The sequence below is a fragment of the Megachile rotundata genome, chromosome 7 (assembly GCF_050947335.1).
Source record: "Megachile rotundata isolate GNS110a chromosome 7, iyMegRotu1, whole genome shotgun sequence".
Lineage (NCBI taxonomy): Eukaryota > Metazoa > Arthropoda > Insecta > Hymenoptera > Megachilidae > Megachile > Megachile rotundata.
Genome location: NC_134989.1, coordinates 16,869,748 through 16,889,760, shown reverse-complemented (window position 1 = coordinate 16,889,760; position 20,013 = coordinate 16,869,748). Strand labels below are relative to the sequence as shown.

Here is a 20,013-nt window from a genome sequence, read left to right as displayed (position 1 = left end):
GTCAGAAGCGAAGCTAAAGTTCGATCTTCATTCACAAGTGCGGCAGTCCTTGTCTACAATCGTCTCGTGACACTAGCCGTCTCTCTCTTTGCACCCGCGGCGTGCAAAGCGTGTTTCGTCGGTGCAAACGCACTCGTTGATCGGTACATCTGCACCGAGCATCCAAGCTGGTGCTAGAGTATCGACCTACAGCATGTGGTAACTCACGCTCCTTTCTCCTTTGCTCTTTTCTTTCCTGCTTCCTCTCGCAACGTCGCGCCTTGTTCACCGATCACACCTCTCGATCTTTCCAACGCGTTTTCGCTCCCTTTTCTTTTCCGTCTAGCCGTGTCCCTTCTCTGTTTCGTACGCCTAGGAACAGGAATACGATTAGGTCGAAATTTACGGAAGCGCCCAGGGGAATTTCAATCCTAACGACTGCCAAGAGGAACATTGTTGTGCATGCGCGCGAGGAAACGCAGGAACGTGCTACGTCCTCGAAACACCCTCGACTTCGATTCGAAAGGATAGTTTGAACTCTTTAGGACGCGTGCACCGAACCTTTGTCGTTGTACTCGCGTGCAAATCGCCGCGCTAATCGTTCCAGGGAGAAAAGATAATGTACAGCCTTCGAATCTCGGCCATGTGTCATGCATATAAATTATGCAGAGATGTTCCACGTCTGTTTGATTCATTCCTATCTATCATTAGGTTACGTTACTTCTTCGACAAGTAGTACTCAGAAAAATTTGTAGTCACGAACGTTTCCTTCCTCGAAGATCCGACTCGAGTGTTTACGTAAGATACCGAAGAAAAACTCGGAGAAAAGATCGAAAAGACGATCTTATTCTTTCCGCGATAAGAACAAAGAATTCGCGAATTCTAGTTAGACAGGTGATAAGATCGAAAAGTGAAAGAAAGCGCGTTAGTGCAAAGTTCGAACACCTGGACGCTGTCTCCACGCTATTTGAAGTGATCGCGAATCGAAAGAAATAGCATGAGTCATTGGTAATGAAAGGGTAACGCGAAGTTGTGGTAGTCGTGTCCTGAACGAGAGAGCGAGAGCGTAGAAAACGGGAGAGGGCTCCGTTCGGTGCAGTCGTCCCTGGGTTTCGAGTCGGACAGCTCAGTTCATTTTGTTGGTAGAGGCGGACGGCGAACAGCGGTGCATAGCGCGACAGCTGATTCCGAACAGTGTTGCGTCGACCGATCGTTTCTCTCGACTGTCAGTTGCAGTTGATACCCCGAATCGGTTAGTTGGTTCACGAGTCTACTCGGTTTATTGCTTTATGCGTGTACACGCAACGCGACTTGATCTCTTGGAAGCCGTGCTGTACGTGATCGTGGTGAGCGCATCCTTCGGAAACGAATGCAGCCTCGCAATTCGAAAAACTCGTCATCGATCGCGGGGAAAGCGAAGGCGAGGATTAAAGGCGCGTCGTAACGAAAGACCGTGTTAGAACCTTCGTTTCTCTTTGCTTTGAGAGGTGACCATCGTGACCAGGAGGGGTTCTTTCGTGAACGACTACTGTGAACAGTGGAGCGAGGGACAAAAGGGCGGAGAGACAGAGGATGCACAGCGTCATCGTCAGGGTATGATTTCGGACACCGCTAGGATACCAAATTCTACTTTCGACCGATGGTGAGTTGATTCTATTTCGGTACCCGTTCGTGATTCTTTTTCTTTTAGCGTTCTGCGAATCTTTTAAATCCGTTGTCCGTTCGGCAGTCTCGTATTCGCCTCTCTTCTTCTCGGCGAGCCGAGAGCCTTTGTTCGTCTTCTACAATCAGATCTCGCTCCGTCGTTTCCTGTCCTGGTTTTATTAGTCAACTGTTTATTCTTTGTTGGGAAAGCTTCGTGCGTAGTTTAATAACGGCTAAAAAGGTATGCGTGGCGTTAGATCAATTTGTTTGCATATTACACGATGACCCAGTTAATTTCACGGTCTTCTCAATGCTCTTTGGTCTGCTACTGTCATTGAAACGCACTCTCGACACGCTTCGTATAATGTCGCAAAATTTTCAAACAGTGTCGCTTAAACTTTACGTGCGATGACTAGAAAGAGCGAAGGAAATATAATTTAACGCGTGCCGACGCGATTCGATAATTATATTGTATGCTGTTCGCCACGTAAATAGACTGTTTAGCGGAGAGAAATAGTGACATTCGAATCTTGGCACTGCACCGCGCCACTACCAACAAGGAAGGTTATGTTCGATGTCGCTCGTTAAGTCAGTAGTCGATATAAGCAGGGATCGAGACGTCGCGTCGATAGTTTCAGCAAAAATAAACTTTTAACGATATCGCGAAACAAGGTAAACGTATCGTAGCACGTGCTAAATCGATACTTCTAACGAACATAATTTATCGTAACGAGTCTATGCGGTACACGTGTCCATCGAGGGCTTCGTTCGAATTATTAATGCTTTTATTCGCGATACCAGCGAGCTTTGCCCATCGAATCGAAAGCTTGAGAGAACCATCTGAAATTAACCCCGCGCGATCTCGAGCAATTCGAGGATTTATTAGATGCGTTCGCGAGTTTGTTGGCCCCTGCAAGTGGCAAAAATATCGCGCGATCCTTGACCGTTCAAACGTCTATTTGCAGCGATCGTTATCCGACAGATTGTTACGTACGATAACGACACTAAACTTATCACGAGCGAACAATATTGTTCATTTATTCGCCCAAGTACGAGACCGAGATCAACGTTTTATCTCAAAGTCAACCATGTTTGACAACTGCAGTATTATTGTTACAGGAAAATCACCTTGTTTTATTTGTTTGAACTTCGTGAATAATTTTCCTTATCGCGTGTTTTGATACGTAACTTAATCTTTACGTACTTCTCGATTCTGGGCAATGTATGTGCATGCGTATATCATACATAGTGAAAGGGTTATCACGTGCTTCGAGGATCAGCGCAGATTCGACACGTGTTTGCAGCCGAAAAATAACACAGCTTCGGTTCGTTGCGAGGCGGGAAAAGAGCATCGTTTCCTTTTCTCTTCTTCCCCTTTTTCGTTTGTAAACCCTCGCTTAAACCCCCGTCACGCGTCAGTCATAACCTGGTATTATAATTATTTGTGTACGTATACATACTGCCTTCTGTGCTTCCCACGGTTAGTCAATTAACACACTGTCACAGTGAATGTACCCGTTATAATTCTGTCCCCTTTAATTCGATTATTTAAATTCGTAGAGTCAGTCACCGGTGATCTCCACTGCTGTTAACGCGTTAATAGTGAATTATCGTGATTTATACATGCATGAATAGGGTTAACTGGCTTCGTATCGTAGGTCAGCAGCAATCTATGGGACTCATGGAAGAGTTATTTTAATTTAACGAAGAAAGATACAGCAATTGAAGTTCGCAATATGGAGAGGGAGCGATATGAAAGCATAAACACTTGCAACTGTTTTAATTGCTGGTTTCCATTGTAACCATGTCAAAGAATTTTCACAATGTTTCTTGTAACGTCATGATCGATATCTGTTCCTACACGCACATTTTTTGATAAGATACATTATTATCAAAAATCGGGTAGTCTAGACGGGAATAGATATGTTCTAAACTGAAAAGCACAATTGAAATTGTGTAGAAATTTTTGAAGTAACTGTTCTCGAGTGTCGATCGTACACAACCCGCTGATTATTAATACTTGTCGAATAAATGAGTATCTAAAGTATGTTCGAATATGAGAAATGCACGTGTAGAGTAATTGATTGCAGGTATGAATGATATTTGACCGATAAGAAGAGCTACCAAACCGAGTTCAGATTTTAATGAACTCTCCTCTGTTGACAGATCGCGTTATTACGAATTTTCCTTTACATCCGAATAAATCGATACAGCTTTTCCATTTTCAAGTCCTTGCATAAACTGTGGTCTAAATTTGTAAATATGTTTAAACGCGAATGAACCGATTACGGGTCAATAACGTTTAGGTGACAAAGAGCGAGATGATTCTTCGTCGACGAGCAACGCATTAAACTTCCGATAAGATTTATCTACTCTACTGCAACAGCTGCATTTAAGTAGAAAAGCTTGGAATGGTCAGCCAAATGTTACAGAGAGGGGTTGTGATGGAAGTCTAGAGATACTGCTGCAAATTAATAATGTTTTGACTTTCAGCGAAGATGTATACAATTATTATCGAAATTTCAGATAAACATCATAACTTTTTTAACAATGAAACAAAATTGTTGCAATTACATGTTATCATGTTTATTCAAAGAAACACCTGTGTTTGCAGCTCATAAAATATTGTTTTATCACAGGAAATCTAAAAAAAGAGTGAAATTGCAGGTGCAAAGAATTTGAAAAACACGATTTGCTCAATATCTCACAAAGGCGCGTACATTCATACAATTATTTTATATGTAGTAATACTTCAAAATTTCCATTATTATTAACAAAATATTTCATTTATAATGACGCAGGTGGTGAGTAAAATAATTATAAAATATTTGCTCAGCTATCGAGCGATAGATAAGTGTCTAATCTTATTATTAGTACTATCGGTTGTATCGATAACGATCTCATTTGTGTCTGATTACCCTTACCACACTGATTCGTTATTTCACGCTATTTAATCATAGATTATACGACGACCGATGGAACCGTAATAATCCTGTTTGTCTCTGATAATTGTGTGGGAACCGTAATCTCGAAAACTTTGAACATTCCAAATTTAACTGTGGCAATACCAAAGCGATTCCAAGCAATTCCAAGGTTTGTGTTGGGGAGCGTAAGTCTTCAATTGATGCGATTGAAGAAAAAATTGAATTCGAAAGGGTTAATAGCAGCTTACCGATCGGGACAATATTTTATTCGTCTGTCGGCGACGTGACAAATAACGTTAGATCGTACTATCCGGTTAATGCGTGGCAATAAAACTTAAATGGAAACGAGAGACTACTCGACGAATGTAAAAAGAAAAAGAGGGAGGAAACTCTTTGTACACGGACTCGTTTTGACAGTGGCAAAGCTCGTACTCCGAACGCAAATGATACACGGATGTTATCCCGAAAACCGCTTTTTAATGTTGCGATGAAATCGCGATTGCACCGCACTTTGTATCTCGTAAAACGGAAACCAACTGTCCTTGTACATATTTATAAATTTTCTGCATATCGTTACACTTACGTGCATACGAATCGATATAAAATATTTCGATACCTTCGAATCGTATTGATCATTGCATGGACATTTGCGGATGAACTTTAATAAGAGAAAATTAATTAATAGGTTCGCGTGTAATGCCGCAATTCAATTAATTTCCATTGATCGTCGACTATGAGATACAATATTCGTTTAATTTTGACACGAAACAAAGTTTCGATCGGGGCCGCTTCGAGACCACTGAAGAACTTTAAATTGGTTACCTTTATCGTTCCAGCATCAGCAGATGATGGCAGATCTGAAAAATCTCAGTCTGAGCGGTGGAGGAGGACCCAGATACAGCGGCGATGAACAGGTGCAATTCATTCCGGGCGGAAGTCACCAGGTGACGATTAAATCTCCTCCACCGACGTTACACTTGGAAAGTCTGAACAATGCAGTTCTCAGGTAAAGTAATAAGGCGGTTCTTTCAAATATATTCATTTCTCGATATACTGCTTTCTTTATCCGGATCTTCCGCGCATCGAGATTCACGAAAACAATTGAATGCGATCGTAAATTTTTAATAAGTATTAAACCGTTACTCGTTATATTCCTATGTAACAGTGTAGAATCTACTGTATAGTCGTCTAAACTAAAGCATTAGATTTTTAAAACCTAGGAATGAACCATTTTTAATTTAAAAAGACTTAGTTCGAAACGAGTGCAAAATGTATATGTATACGAGAGAATATATCGACGTTAAACTGCATCGATCGTCGTAAAGGAACATTGTCCATTCAAAATTCAGGAGAAGATATGCATGTAGTTTTTAAGCGATTAAACTTTTCTTATCCTCGAAAGGTCGTCCGGATCGAGATAATAGCTTCAAGAATGATTGTACGCTGTCATGGATGTTTTTATAGTCAAGGTGCATCATATAGCGAAACCGAATAAAGCGTTCTTAGAAAGATTGCTCGTTTCGTTTATCTTTTTAATAAACATCCGAAGAAATAACTGTTCGAGTACATAGTTTGCAACGATCTTTTCCAGTTTGTTGTTCCGTCGCCAGCTTTCTATTGCCAGATGTTTTAGAATATAGTCACCTATAGACGATCCATAAAAAACAGATATTCGCGTTTAATCGCTCATACGTATTTTCGCATAGGTATAGCATATTGCTAACGGAGCTAACCTTCGATTCCTCTACAGTTGAATCGGTCTTTGTTCGTTGTTAAACTATTCGGTCGTCTGTGTATACGACTCATACACCGATCATTCATCGTGATCTTTTGTGACTCAGGATAAACCTACACGCTTCTATAGAAATAGTTAACGATAGTAAAAATGAGGTCATCGAATTCGGGAAAACATTGAATTCTTTTTCCTCGCTATAACCTTTGATTTTTCCCTTATTTTCGCTTTTTGTTTTATACAAATTCCACTGGTATAGCGTTGATATCATTCGAGGGTACACGATAACGAACGATAATGATTGCGCGGTCATCGAGTCAACTTCGAACACGCGAAATACAATACCCCGAATACTAATACCGTCTAAATCGGAACTCAAGGTTCTTCCATTGATCGTGTTTAAGGCTTCGGCTAACTTTCCTGGGCCCCTCTCGTCGGACACGAATCGTTCGTTGTTCCTAAAGGAGCGAATTTCATTGTCTTAACTTTACGAGAATCTCGATAACGAAATAAAACGTTCTCTTATTGATTCGATACAGCAGCGAATTACCGTGACTTACTTATTATTCTTAGCTAGGCTCGTAAAGAAAGCAAAAGTTTATGAACTCGTAAAGTAGCACGGCGAAAGATCTTCTTTATTAGTTTCGCTTTAAATGCCGAGTTCGTGGAAATGACAGCGGGCAATTATCCAATTTGAAGCAACGACATGAATTACTCGCGCAGCACGCGTAAAACGTTGATTCTCAATTTGTTTAAAAATCACATTTCCTGGAAGTTAAACAAGGTTCCAAAGCGTTTTCAGGTCGTGAAAATCCCAACGTTTTTCTTCCAAAGATACCTCGAATCTAAAATGACCGGAGACTTTTACTCGACTCCAAGCAATTGTTTCTCGAGAGTCATAAAATTGTTGTTCTTTATGTTTCAGCGGCTCGCAAAACAATCTGCACTGCAATTGCAACGGCAGCACGACGAACGGTGCCGCGGTTTCAATGTGTAGCAGTAGCATGTTCGTGAGAAAGGTGCCCAATCATAGTCCAGGACAGGATGGTAAAAGGCCGGCGGTAACGTTGACGCATCTTCCAAAGAGGCCACCGGTTGACGTCGAGTTCAAGAACCTGGCGTACAGCGTGTCCGAAGGCAGGAAGAGAGGTTCGTCTTCGGCAATAAGTAACAGTGAATAGATAAGACACGAGTTCGGTAGGCATTTTGTTCAACAACGCGTGTGTGTGTCTATACGTGTGAAGAAGCTAGCTGAAAGAATCGATAGGGATGTACGTACAGGCGGTTCTTGTTTCGGTCCAGATGCACCTCGTGCTGGTGCTACTGTACTTACTTGCTCGTAAAGAGGTCAGCCAGGGAATCCGACTATCCGTGAAACCCGCAGTTTAGCGAAAATTCTATGCCTTATCTTCGAGAATGTTGCGAAGTCTTGGCAAGACTGCGGGTTACTATTTTGGCAATGCGAAATATTACGTAAAGCGTTAAAATGTACGTGCTAGAGGAAGTTAGCGAGTCGAAAAGAAAATAAAACTAACGAATCTTAACCGCAATAGTATACCAGGCGAGAATAGGTAGCGAACTGTCGCGTTTGATACCAGCACTCGCTTGAAAATTCATCCGTCATGATGCAGTTATATTGCAAAATGATATACTGTCAAACACTATATTATGTACATGTTACCTTACAGGATACAAGACGATTCTAAAATGTGTCAACGGGAAATTCCGATCCGGAGAACTGACCGCCATCATGGGCCCTTCCGGTGCCGGGAAGAGTACGCTAATGAACGTGTTGGCAGGATACAAGTGAGTTTTCATACCTGCACTGCCTGTCCGATGAAACTAGAGAGAAATTCGATGAAATTAAATTTGTGTCATATATTTCCAGAACGTCTCACCTCAGCGGCTCCGTTCTAATAAACGGAAAAGACAGGAATCTCAGAAGATTTCGAAAGATGTCCTGTTACATAATGCAAGACGATCATCTGCTGCCTCACCTAACTGTGTACGAGGCAATGACGGTCTCGGCTAACTTAAAATTGGGGAAAGACATCAGCGCGATGGAGAAAAAAGTAGTGGTGGGTTTAAGAAAATCTATAGTAAACGTTCATATCATGAACTGCGTTTTAATAGAACTGGCATAATAATTTTGAATAAACTCAGGTCGAAGAAATCATCGAAACTCTCGGCCTAAGCGACGCGAGCAACACACAAACTCATTGCCTGAGCGGTGGCCAAAAAAAGAGGCTATCGATCGCATTGGAGCTCGTGAATAATCCTCCGGTGATGTTTTTCGACGAGCCGACTTCCGGTTTAGATAGTTCGACTTGTTACCAATGCTTGAGCTTACTCAAATCGTTAAGCAGAGGAGGTAAATCGTGTCAAACGGCAACCCGCCGAGGCATCGGATCTATTCCTAGTGCGTTCAATAATCTATATAATATATCTGTTATCAGGAAGGACTATCATATGCACGATACATCAGCCAAGTGCACGATTGTTCGAAATGTTCGATCATTTGTACCTTTTGGCTGAGGGCCAATGTATATATCAAGGTAACGTAGGCGGATTGGTGCCCTTTTTATCGTCGATGGGCTTAGACTGCCCCAGCTACCACAATCCAGCGGATTATGGTAAGCGAACGTCGCGATTGAACGTAGTTAAAACCGATCGATTGCCGCTTTTAACGCTCTGGGACACTCTTTGTGCAGTGATGGAAGTGGCGTGCGGAGAACACGGCGAATGCGTGCATAAGTTAGTGATGGCTGTGAACAATGGTAAATGCGCTAACTATCAGCACTATCAAGCCGCGATGAACGCGGTGCAAACCGTATCGAACGACATCGCGAAAGAATCACCGCAACAAGAGACAAAGTCCGAGTCCGCTTTGATTCCGAACGGAGTGGCGAAACAACCAAACGGGGGAACGGTCATTAATATGCCGATTTCTTGCACCACCTCTTTGCTGGACAGTGCAGAGAGCATAGAGCAGAAAGTTGGCTTTCCAACGAATAGCTGTACCCAGTTTTGGATTCTTCTTAAAAGGATATTCTTATCGCAAATAAGAGACATGGTTAGTGTATTCAAGAACCTGAAGCTAATATTTCCTCGAATCTGACAGACGTTTCCATAATTGTCAATTTCGTATTTTTCTTGTTCATTGAAGAATTTTCTTTGATTGCAGACATTAACGAGAGTAAGGCTGATTTCACATATAATCGTTGGGTTTCTCATCGGTGCAATTTATTACGACATCGGTAACGATGCTTCGCAAGTAATGAGCAACGCTGGTTGCGTTTTCTTTACAGTGATGTTTCTCATGTTCACCTCTATGATGCCTACCATTCTTACATGTAAGTAAAACAGATCAAGCATCAAATTTCTACGTCCTTAGTGTCATGTGTGTCAACGATGTTTCCTCGTTGTAGTTCCATCAGAAATGGTCGTATTTGTGAGAGAACATTTAAATTATTGGTATTCCGTGAAAGCTTACTATCTTGCGAGAACTCTGGCCGATGTACCATTTCAAGTAAATATAATACCATCGATTTAACCGAACACGCGTTGCCTTTTAAGTATTTCGATTAAAGTACTAATCATTTTTTGTTTTCAGATAGTGTATTCTGTAGCATACGTTATCATTGTATATTTCATGACGTCACAACCATTCGAAACGAATAGATTTATGATGTATTTAACTATATGCATGTTAACAGCGTTAGTTTCTCAATCCATCGGTTTAGTGATAGGAGCAGCGATGAGTGTGGAGGTAATATGTCGTTTAATCTTTTTCTCTGTGGAATATTATCTTCTAGTATTAAAGGAGAAATTCCGTTTCAGAGCGGAGTATTTATCGGTCCAGTGTCGTCGGTACCGATTGTTCTGTTCTCCGGTTTCTTCGTCAATTTCGATGCCATTCCAAAGTATCTTAAATTTCTTTCGTACGTGAGCTACGTAAGGTATAGTTTCGAAGGCGCCATGATTTCCGTGTATGGTTACAATCGTGCTAAGCTCAAGTGTTCCGACGCGTACTGCCATTTCAAGAGCCCGACGAAGTTCCTCGAAGAAATGTCGATGCAAAACGCCGTCTTCTGGATAGACGCCGTTGCACTGGCAGGCTTCTTGCTTAGCTTGAGGATTATCGCCTACTTTGTACTGAGACTGAAGTTACGATCTCTTCGTTAAAACGTGCGCCGGTGACCGAGAGGACGCCTCGATAGGTCGTAATAGTCGTCACGGATATTCGCTTCAATCTCAAAAGAATCTACGAATATTCGCGGCTATGGTTCTTAACTTTGATTCTTTTCTCGCCGAAGATAGAAATACTCGAACGTTTCGAATGAACGAGCAAACTGTACATACACGTGTGAAAACTGCGCGACGGAATGTTTTCAACTTTCTTTTTGTTGTCAATTGCTAAGATTTTCTATACATACAAACGAAAACTTTGAACCGACAAAGTTTGGTAAATCACGAACTATCGTGCGTACTGTCGCGTTTTATTACGAACGTTAAGTGTTTTACAACCTCGGAAAGCTCAAGAATGACGTTCTTGACGACACGTTTCAATCGACTCGGTCTATCCGAACTTTATACCGCACGAAAACGTGAAAAGAATAAGAAACGTACGACGAAAGTTGTTTCGCGCGATGTAAAAGAGACGAAGAAATACAAGTGAATTGTACGCATAGATCATTTAGGCATTTCTAATGAAATTAGAGTACACGTGAATTAGTTTAATATCATCGATAATAGACCGAAAAACGAGACCACCGTGGGTGATATGCATTGAAATCGAAACGCAAACATTTATAGCCAATTATTACAAACTCGCCAGGAGCCTTAGGCCCATTTAAGACTCATGGTCCCTCCAACGAGCGCGTGTGCGTCACGCGGAACTTCATGGACTTTTTTCTATAGATAAGCAATAGAATTTACGAATCAAAGATTAAAATTGATCCTTTATTGTTCTCGTGTTTACATCGATCGCTACATTCACTTAGACTATACATGTATACATTAACGTGGTATCTCGGAGATATACAAACATGTTAAACCGTTTAACATGTCGGACAAAAATTTTAACCGACCTTCTTGGTACACCAAACGTTCGTTTCCACGTCCGACGCGCGCGTATATCGACGAGATACTTATTCTAGTATTTGTATTCAAATGATTTCGTACGAAATCGCGAGCAATCCTTACCCATATCGTCATTCCACTAATCGATTATTCGATAACTGTAAGCGTTCAAGCGACAAAGGTATTGTAAAAAAAAATAACAAAAAAGCTCACACTTGACCAATCACTAGCTGCCTGTGCGTTTGCTTTTTAAGTGGGAATGCTGAACATTGTTATATTTACTACGATGATATAGCCCTTTAATTAGAGAGATAAAGGAAGCATATATCTATCGTTTATTACGAAAGAAAACAAGTAGGCACGCGAGTCTATACGTTAACGAATTTAACAAGGTTATTATGTTTTTTGGAAATGTTTACAGAAATTTCTTTCACGGCCTACGCATTTGTTCGTATCACAGGTTCGTTTACTCAACGACCGGGAAAGTAACGGAAAGATTGAACATTTCGTAGACTAATTATTCGTCACTTATTTTCTTTCGTTCAGCTCTCGTGTCTTGGAGACTTTCGCGAAGAAAGTCGCGAATACAATCGAGTACAGAATAACTTTCTTTATCGTATTATCATTGTCTTTCGTTATGATTTTCGAAATTCTGGATGGGATATTTGATACAATCAAAAGAAAAAAAATGAAAAAAAATAGTCGTATAAATATTTTCATATTTCCAATATTAGATGTAAATTCAATTTATGGTTTCTCGTTTTAAGCTAAGGTATCTTTTATGCGATCGTTCCGTTCGAAGTTTAGTTGCGTTTATTTCGTCTTGATTGGTAGGAGCGAAATTATGTTTAAATCCTATTCAAGTACGTCCTCGTTACCTTCGAAGATAACTGCTGTGTAAAACAAGTAATCGTACTTATATCGTGAAACGTAAATATTTAGAAACTTCCTAGGAGGAAAGCCTTTGTCGAAACCTTGCTTCTTTACTTAATCGAGTCGTCTTCGATTTGACGAATCCCTTAGCTTGCTTCTACTGGTTTTAGACGAGTCGAACGACGAACATAGCGTTTAAATAATATGTTATACAATGATTTGTAACCAGTGATAAATTTATGCTATGCGTGTAACCGGTATCTACGTTGAACGACGAACAACAAATAAATATTATGAATTGTAGGGAATGGGGGTTCTTAAGTTTCCAAGTTTTTGTTTGAACTGTCGGCACAGAGAAGGATATTGGGACACAATCGTATCGTGATCAAGTTAACGCTGTTAAAGTCGACCCTATCGATAAGCAAAATCGTGGAATTATATTAATTTCATTCCGGATGCGTTTCAATTGTGATTCAGTATCGGCAAACAATCGTACGGCGATAGCAAAGTTTTGTAAAGTGTACATATACAAATTGTTGTAAGCGTAAGAACTTACGAAGGCAGGATAACGAAGTATGCTGAAATTGTATAGATACGATAAGGGTGTAACAGTTATATCTTTTCGTTGAACACGACAAACAATTTGTAAGTCGTTTAAATCTTGGCTCCCGCTTGTACGCTTAACGAAAGTGAGATGTACAAAATACGAAACGAAATACATAATTTAACCTAACTGTACAACAGCGAGTACCGATGACTTCCCTGGGTGAGGTGATTGTCTCACCTCGTTCACTCGCGACGTGGTCTCGTTTTGTACTTTGTAAAATATAGCACTATATTTTCTTACAATTACAAATTATAATACAGTACGAGCCTATGTGCATTTTATTCTTAATTTAGCAATAAACAATTTTTTTCAATACTGTCTTATGTTATTTGTATTCAGTTGTATATCGATCGATATGCTTTGATATGTTTCCTTGAAGGCCATCTTTTTACGATGAGAAGCCATAAACACTTACTGAATTCTACATGACCCCTACAACATACACGAGAAATAGTTACCAAAGCAATTTGCATACATGCAACACGCGTAGAGCCAAGATTTAAACGCAATATCATTACAATTTTTACTTCGCTTGCAATACCCAGAGCCGTCCCTACCACCGATTAGGCAGTGTACCGTGCAGTATAATACCTCCTTTGACTAAGGATATATGAGCGGAGGAGGAAAAGCTTCTCAATTTGCCTTTGGGAGCAAGCGTTTTCATAGCGTATACCTGTATTCACAGTAACGGTGAACAAAGACGACGATTGTTCCCTAAGAGACAACTTTGAAGGGGGAAGAAGCCCTTTCTCTTACGCTTCCCCTTAAGTCGCAACAAAAGGGAGGCCTAAACTGCACGCGACCTGTACCTCGAGTCTCACGGACTCAAGCATTTTTACGAGTACCTGGAAAAATTTTGTTTTACAATTTTATTAGCATATATTTTCGCCGCGCTAAGTGGCGTAAAAAGGTATGCAGTTTTGTTCGCGTGACTTTTGTTCCTTAGTCCTACAAATTGTAGGGGCGGCTCTGTGTGACTTTCGGTTCGTTCACGGATGACTGAGTTATCGATTTTTTATTTTTTATTGCTTCATCAATTTTCGATTCTGTTCTTTGTAATGCTGCGCAAACATATTCTTAGCTCGGAGTCACTGTCAGACATAAAAGCAGTAATGTGTCAGACTTATCACACCCTTCTCACACAAGACACACACACAGATGCGTGTACTGTGTTCAAGGCTCGCGAGATCAACTGAGACTGTAATAACGAACAAGTAAACTTTTAATCTCTCTCCCTTTCTCTCTCACACACATACACACACATACACGCGCGCAAACACACACAGAAACACAACTGTCTTGCGAGCAATATCTTCGGACTGCTGTTAACCCTTTCACTGTGAACTTCATAATTGTAAATCTGTCATAGAAGGTTGAAAAGTATTATAATTTACTTATTATTAATTTCAAGCAGAGTAGTCAAAAATGTTCTTCGTAAGTGGCTGGTTGTACGTACATTTGTAGTTCATAATCGATTTTTAATGAAGCATATATACGGTGTTCGCAACGGAAGGGTTAACGATATTTTAATTAACACGAATACCACGTATACATATAAGTGCGCAGCGTAGGAGCATTGATTTACAAAGACAGAACATTTTCAGCTTTTAGGACACATACTGAACACGTCGATGTACAATGTATATTGTTCGACCATGTATTGCATACAGGTACATGACACTTTTTTCAAGTATTGTAATTTTATATTGAACTAAAGAGTATACGTGTGTGAGGTTGTGCGCATGTGTGTGTGCGACATCGAAAAATAAGCATGAATCGCGTGAAAACGAAGTGCAACACGCGGGGTAAAATGGTACCGTATGTCCTTACGATGTAAAATTGCCGAGCGTAATGTAACTCGTGTTCTGAACAAGGAATGTCACGTTTATACTAAAGCACAAATGAATAAACATCTGTATAATACGAACACGCGCTAGTCACTAAATTCGATAAGAAAAACCTTCAACAAGAACAGTTCATCGTAAATTAAAATGGTACATAACAAAATTTCTATTTTCTACTTATGTTAATTAACTGGTTTATTTATCCATCGTCTGATAAGGTCGAATAATTTAAAAAGAATGGCAAAACCGATAACACAATTTGCAATTATTTTTCGCTCGTTACGTAGAACTATCGATTCTCAGTTTGTCGGTTACAATGCTAGATAAAAAAAACACGGCCGACAGCTATACAATGTTGAATTCAATATTGCGTTCAAAATTTACGATTCAAATTTGTAACTGGTAGATCTCGTCACGAGCACGTGAGATTCGAGGACCAATCTAACACCAGGGTGGTTATTTTAAGCCTGTTTTAGCAATGCTGCCAAAACAAAGTATCTTTGAATAGTTTTTTAAGCTATTCTAACGAAAGACCTAATACTTTATAAAACACGATTATTTATACGCCAGAGTGTAGCATTCTTTAGATTTCTCGAGAACTACTGTTCAGATATGTACTTTCGTTTACGCGATAGTTTGAAACATTGTATAAAATATAATTTAGAATGCTGTTAATTATTGTGCAACTAAGTTGGTAGGAATTGCAGAGGGTAGTTTAGGGAATTGATCGACAGCATCGCGATCAATTGTGCAATCGTGGGATTAGACTGAAGGACACTAAAGGGACTCGAAGATCCGAAAGTATGGAAAAACCTATCGTTCGTGCAAGAGTCGTAAAGGTTCTTGGTAGGACTGGTTCCCAAGGGCAATGTACACAGGTCAAAGTGGAATTCTTAAACGAACAAAATAGGCAGCTGATACGAAACGTAAAAGGGCCTGTACGCGAAGGGGACATTTTAACGCTCTTAGAATCAGAAAGAGAAGCTAGACGGCTTCGCTAGTATGCACACAAAAAGTGACCTTCATTCTTGTTCGCACAAAAGGTATTCGAACCCCTCCAGATTACATATGTATATTCCCCTAAAAGTACATAGACATATATATATATATACAATATACGTTCAATAGGAATCTGAATATCGTTCCCAGATTCTTTCATACCCAAATGAAAATAATTGTTAATCGTATATTTATTTCCCAGGTGTTATGAGAAGAAACGTGCAGATTCTATCGTTTTATACATATGCATTTAAAAAATATAGATTATTCTCGAAGTTACCAATTGCAGTAATACGCATACAAATGTAATTACAATTTACAAATAAAAATAATGTAAGAATGTTTGATGCTTCATATATGATACATCAATTATTATCTTAAACAATTAATTCTTGTAGTTTATACTTCTGTTCATTTAATCGTAAACATCATTTAACGGTTTCTAAACATACAAACAATAACAAAACGATCGTTATATTGAACTTTCTAGAACGAGTAACAGTCTGGTTAGGTATGTTTCCAGCAGATGTCGCTTACGTCGCTGTTGAACTAATCGATAGACCACTTCCGTAGGAGAAAAAATAGGCCCCGTGCAATTTAGTCAAAATTATGCATTCCTTTCATTCATTTATCGTTTTCTTCATAAATAATTGTCTGTATTATCTTGACATTAATATTTGTAAACGTTTTAGTGCATAACTGTAATATAGTAGCAAGATATTAATTTTTCTAGCAGTAAATTTTTGACCAGAGGTTCGAAAAATTCTAGTGGCAGCACTGGTGGCAGCACTGTCGCTAACGACGCCCATATAAGCAACTTGCTTGACGACGCCCCTTCAGTCTAGCTTGAACCTCGTGCAACGTAATTGTGTAACTTTGTAGCATTTTTCCAACAAAATTTGAATTTTTTTTAATTTTATTGATTCGATTTTGCAATTTCAATTCTCGTATTTTATTCAAGCTAGGCTGAGTGTCATTATTTCGTTTCATATGTTCTTAGTGTGTGTGTGTTTCCGCGTCATCCGCGTCTTCCGCGTCTTCCGCGCTGTGCAATTCGCTTTCATTGATTCCCTCGGACGATTGTAAGTCCCCTTTTTCCCCTTTTTCATTCCTTCTGTCTACGCGTCGGTAAGGTGAGAATTGTACGCTTCGCGAACCTATTGCTGGACAGGGACGGCCGCCATTTTGTGGTCGTGTTTGAGGCGATACGTTCGGGAAGATGCAATTCGTGCTGCGTCTGGAAGTAAGGTCTCAAGGGTTTTTTTCTTGAGATACTGATGTCCGTGGCGTGCACCACCGTTACAGGCCCATTTCGTACGATGATTAACAGATAATTCTGTGGTCCTGACTACGTTTTTAGGAAGAGGAAGTCATACATACGAAATCGGTAACCCATTAGGGAGCTAAGCGATTGCTGATGAGTGGAAGCAAAAGAAATACTAGTTTCTTTGCAACGCGAAGAGACGCCTTTTCTGCGCTTTATATCGTCTGCAAAATTCGCACGTAAATAGCATAGCAAAGAAATTTTCTATTCTATTTACACACCTTATCCCTGATTTCCCCGAGACTACATATCGGACGGGACGGATCCATGTAATCGAATGCACACGATACTCGTTTATGGGTATCTTTTAGCTTCGCACGTTTCGATTTTCGTCGACGTCTCCTTTCATTTAGGAGTACGTCATTTTGCGAACATATGAACGGAACAAATGACATATGGGGTCCCACATGTACCACTTTAGCTAGGGAAGCCTGCCCACATGTAGCTAGGGATTTAGGTTAAGTTTTAGGTTAAGTCTTAGGTTAAGTCTCGCTTAGCTCGTAGCTCGCACGCCAGGTAGGAGATGGCTAGCACTCCTATCTGTTTCCCGGGTAGGTCCATTTTGGCTTGCATCGTCTTTTCCTTTCGGAATAGAGGATGTAAGGGCTGCGAAATTCAAAGCAGCGTAGAGTTTTGCATGGTTGGGAGGATGGGCCGTCGGAGATAGGGCGAGTCACCATTTGCAGCAACCTCCTCGTGGTGTGACTTGGGAAATTTGTATCGTTTTGGCGATACGAATTTGCTGATGGCTGCAATTTTCAATTTTGAACTTCAGTTTTTGTACAGCGCTACACTTAATGAGACATCGTTTAGAAAATGATCCAGAGGCCAAAGAGTTATTTGAAATAAAACAGTATTTTATTTCCTCAAATAAAATAAGATGTACAATTGTTTGATGAAAAGAAATAAAAAATATCTAACCCTAATCATGTACTTAATTAATAATAATTAAATATTTATAAGTTCTAAAAAAATATAATCTTCAGAAATATAAGATTTTATGTTGACTTGCACTAAGTTTTTTTATCCTTTCACTTCTCCTTATCCTTGGCACTATGTAGTTTCTGCCTTTACCGACTAAGCTTGCGACGTAATAAAACGTCGTTTACTGTCTACCAAAAAAGTAATGCGTACATTTTTACGTACGCATTATGAAATAGTATATCTTCTAAAATATGTAAGTAGAGATATAGATATTAAAAGGGCACCGGTACAGATTCGAGAAGATATTCAAGCGCGAACTTACAATCTTATCGACAACCAATCCGCCGATCGAAGTTTAGGATGGGGACAGTAAATGATCGTCGATTAGACGACTGTGATTAGAACACACAACAGTTGTCGATCAACGCGTTTGGCGGAACGTCGTGTCTCGTGCTCGTAGACGTAACAGTGGGTACGTTGAGTTTTCCTTTTCTATATAACCTAAAACTTTTCGTCCAAAGATAATATTTTAAATATTTGTGTCATCTATGATGTGAAAATTGTTACGTTCGTACTATTAAAACAAGCTGCAGAGGTAAAAAAGGTTCGAACGAGATCTTTGGTAATCATAACCTCAAGTTTCTGTACTTTGTATGTACATATAGTGCGTGTCAGTTTTCATTAGCGAAGTGGTGCTTCATATTTTTATCTCTTTCTTTTATACGGACTCTATTGTGAATTATAAATTCTTACCGAATCTACGTAGTAGATTAATTCACCATAATCGAACGAAATGCACAGTACGAACTCCGTCGATAACAATAGAATAAACTTATTGATTTTTCGAGTTCCCGCCGTATTTCAAAATTTGTTATAATACGTGATTATTTAATTGTTATTAAAGTCTTGGTAAACTTAAGACATAATATTCAAGGGCAAAGTTCATGACTCTTTTGCGTGATTACGTAAATTTCATGAATTAATATTTGCTGTAGACTCGTCAAGGCTAACAAGTTGCTACTAAAGTTATTCGGCGCGAAACTACAAATTAAACAACGCTGTAGACGATTACTTTCAAAATTTATATTATTTCGTAATAGAAATGTAATTTATAGGGAACTGCTGTATTTGTAAAATCTGTTTATTCGTCCGAAGAAATACAGAATGTTAGTATTCCACTTCGGTTTCCTCGAGCGAGGATGGTAAAGAATTATTAAGTAGGATACTATCAATGAATCTTGTGGTTATGGATTTTCTGCAAATGTCATTCGTTTTTCCACACCAATTTTCATCGTATATTATTATCTTAACAATTTATGTTCACGATTTCAGGTTCGATCGTTACATGAACATAAATCCGTCCACGTGAAAAACAAAATTGTACAATGGTAGAACACGGAAGGGAGAATGGGCACGCTAGTTTAATAAGCAACAGTAATTTGTAAGTAAAATCCTCAACATCTACATGACAATTAATTGCTTTTCCAGAATATTCTTTCAGGCTTCATTGATTTAAATAAATTTTTTTCAAACCTTTTTTTGATATGTCGATTAATTTATACACGAACGAACGCGTTAAGTTCGATACACGAATTATAATGACCTTGTGGTTGCCGTGTCGATGCACCGTGAGGCATCGTGATAAAACTTTTGAACAGTTCCCATGGCTTCCTTCTATACTCGAGGTCTTATTACGCGCATTAAGTGACAATAAAACACTCGAACATACTTCAAACAGGTTGGCCAAAAATTTCTCTACGCCATTACGAGTCATTTTTCAATTCTTGGATCTGTTTTCTTATGCATTAGAGTAAAATCTTTACTACGAAACACAGTAATTCAGATGTAGATGATGTCATTCGATACGAGAAAAATTTGAATATCTATTAAAATATCAACTACTGAATACTTTCCTGCTTTATGTGACGTATAATGACGTTAGAAAGCGATTACGATTGTATGTTACGATTTGCACGTTTGCCTTAAATTAATGCGTTGACTGACGGTCCATTTATAATCAGTGTCAGAAATTTTATATAACAAAATTATTAGAACAGGAAACGCAGAAAAAACTGGAAATA

General features: G+C 39.4%; 3 protein-coding genes and 1 long non-coding RNA gene across 10 annotated transcripts in view; 3 read left to right on the top strand and 1 right to left on the bottom strand.

Annotated features, from left to right (window-relative positions):
- Positions 1-677: 677 nt before the first annotated feature.
- Positions 678-14,768, top strand: Atet (ABC transporter expressed in trachea). 4 transcript variants are annotated; one of them, XM_076533710.1, is made up of 12 exons: positions 678-1,231; positions 1,465-1,621; positions 7,205-7,428; positions 7,968-8,085; positions 8,168-8,357; positions 8,443-8,650; positions 8,736-8,912; positions 8,991-9,352; positions 9,464-9,632; positions 9,708-9,808; positions 9,893-10,048; positions 10,120-14,768. In XM_076533710.1, the coding sequence occupies exons 2-12, from the start codon at positions 1,575-1,577 to the stop codon at positions 10,462-10,464; spliced, it is 2,097 nt and encodes a 698-aa protein (XP_076389825.1). In that variant the 5' UTR covers positions 678-1,231; positions 1,465-1,574; the 3' UTR covers positions 10,465-14,768. The 4 variants fall into 4 exon arrangements, with proteins under 4 accessions (XP_076389825.1, XP_012147450.1, XP_076389824.1 ...); XM_012292060.2 differs by adding an exon at positions 5,384-5,553 and having other exon boundaries at positions 689-1,621; XM_076533709.1 differs by lacking the exons at positions 678-1,231; positions 1,465-1,621 and adding exons at positions 1,934-2,295; positions 5,384-5,553.
- Positions 12,025-19,265, bottom strand: LOC143264838 (uncharacterized). 3 transcript variants are annotated; one of them, XR_013038803.1, is made up of 2 exons: positions 18,508-19,265; positions 12,025-18,439 (listed from the first exon to the last, which is right to left on the bottom strand). It is a non-coding gene; the product is annotated as an uncharacterized LOC143264838 (long non-coding RNA). The 3 variants fall into 3 exon arrangements; XR_013038804.1 differs by having other exon boundaries at positions 12,025-18,433; XR_013038805.1 differs by having other exon boundaries at positions 18,686-19,265.
- Positions 15,489-16,026, top strand: LOC143264834 (small ribosomal subunit protein eS28). Its single transcript, XM_076533756.1, has 2 exons — positions 15,489-15,728; positions 15,887-16,026. Exon 1 carries the CDS (start codon positions 15,489-15,491, stop codon positions 15,684-15,686), a length of 198 nt encoding a protein of 65 aa, XP_076389871.1. The 3' UTR covers positions 15,687-15,728; positions 15,887-16,026.
- The window catches only part of LOC100882268 (ATP-binding cassette subfamily G member 4), a 14,898-nt gene continuing 12,992 nt past the window's right edge, over positions 18,108-20,013 (top strand). The window contains exons 1-2 of one of the 2 annotated variants that reach the window (XM_012292058.2): positions 18,108-18,404; positions 19,265-19,373. In XM_012292058.2, coding sequence (XP_012147448.1) covers positions 19,318-19,373 — 56 coding nt within the window. In that variant the 5' untranslated portion in view covers positions 18,108-18,404; positions 19,265-19,317. Of the gene's footprint in view, positions 18,405-19,264; positions 19,374-20,013 lie in introns of those variants that run through there. The other variant, XM_012292057.2, reaches the window with a different exon arrangement.

What these genes read in the sequence shown, in the direction of transcription:
- Atet (XM_012292060.2), top strand. An exon ending in TATCGCAAATAAGAGACATG is followed by an intron (nt 9,353 to 9,463) that starts GTTAGTGTATTC and finishes CTTTGATTGCAG; the next exon opens with ACATTAACGAGAGTAAGGCT. An exon ending in GATGCCTACCATTCTTACAT is followed by an intron (nt 9,633 to 9,707) that starts GTAAGTAAAACA and finishes TCCTCGTTGTAG; the next exon opens with TTCCATCAGAAATGGTCGTA.
- LOC143264834 (XM_076533756.1), top strand. Translation starts at nt 15,489, where the DNA reads ATGGAAAAACCTATCGTTCGTGCAAGAGTCGTAAAGGTTCTTGGTAGG.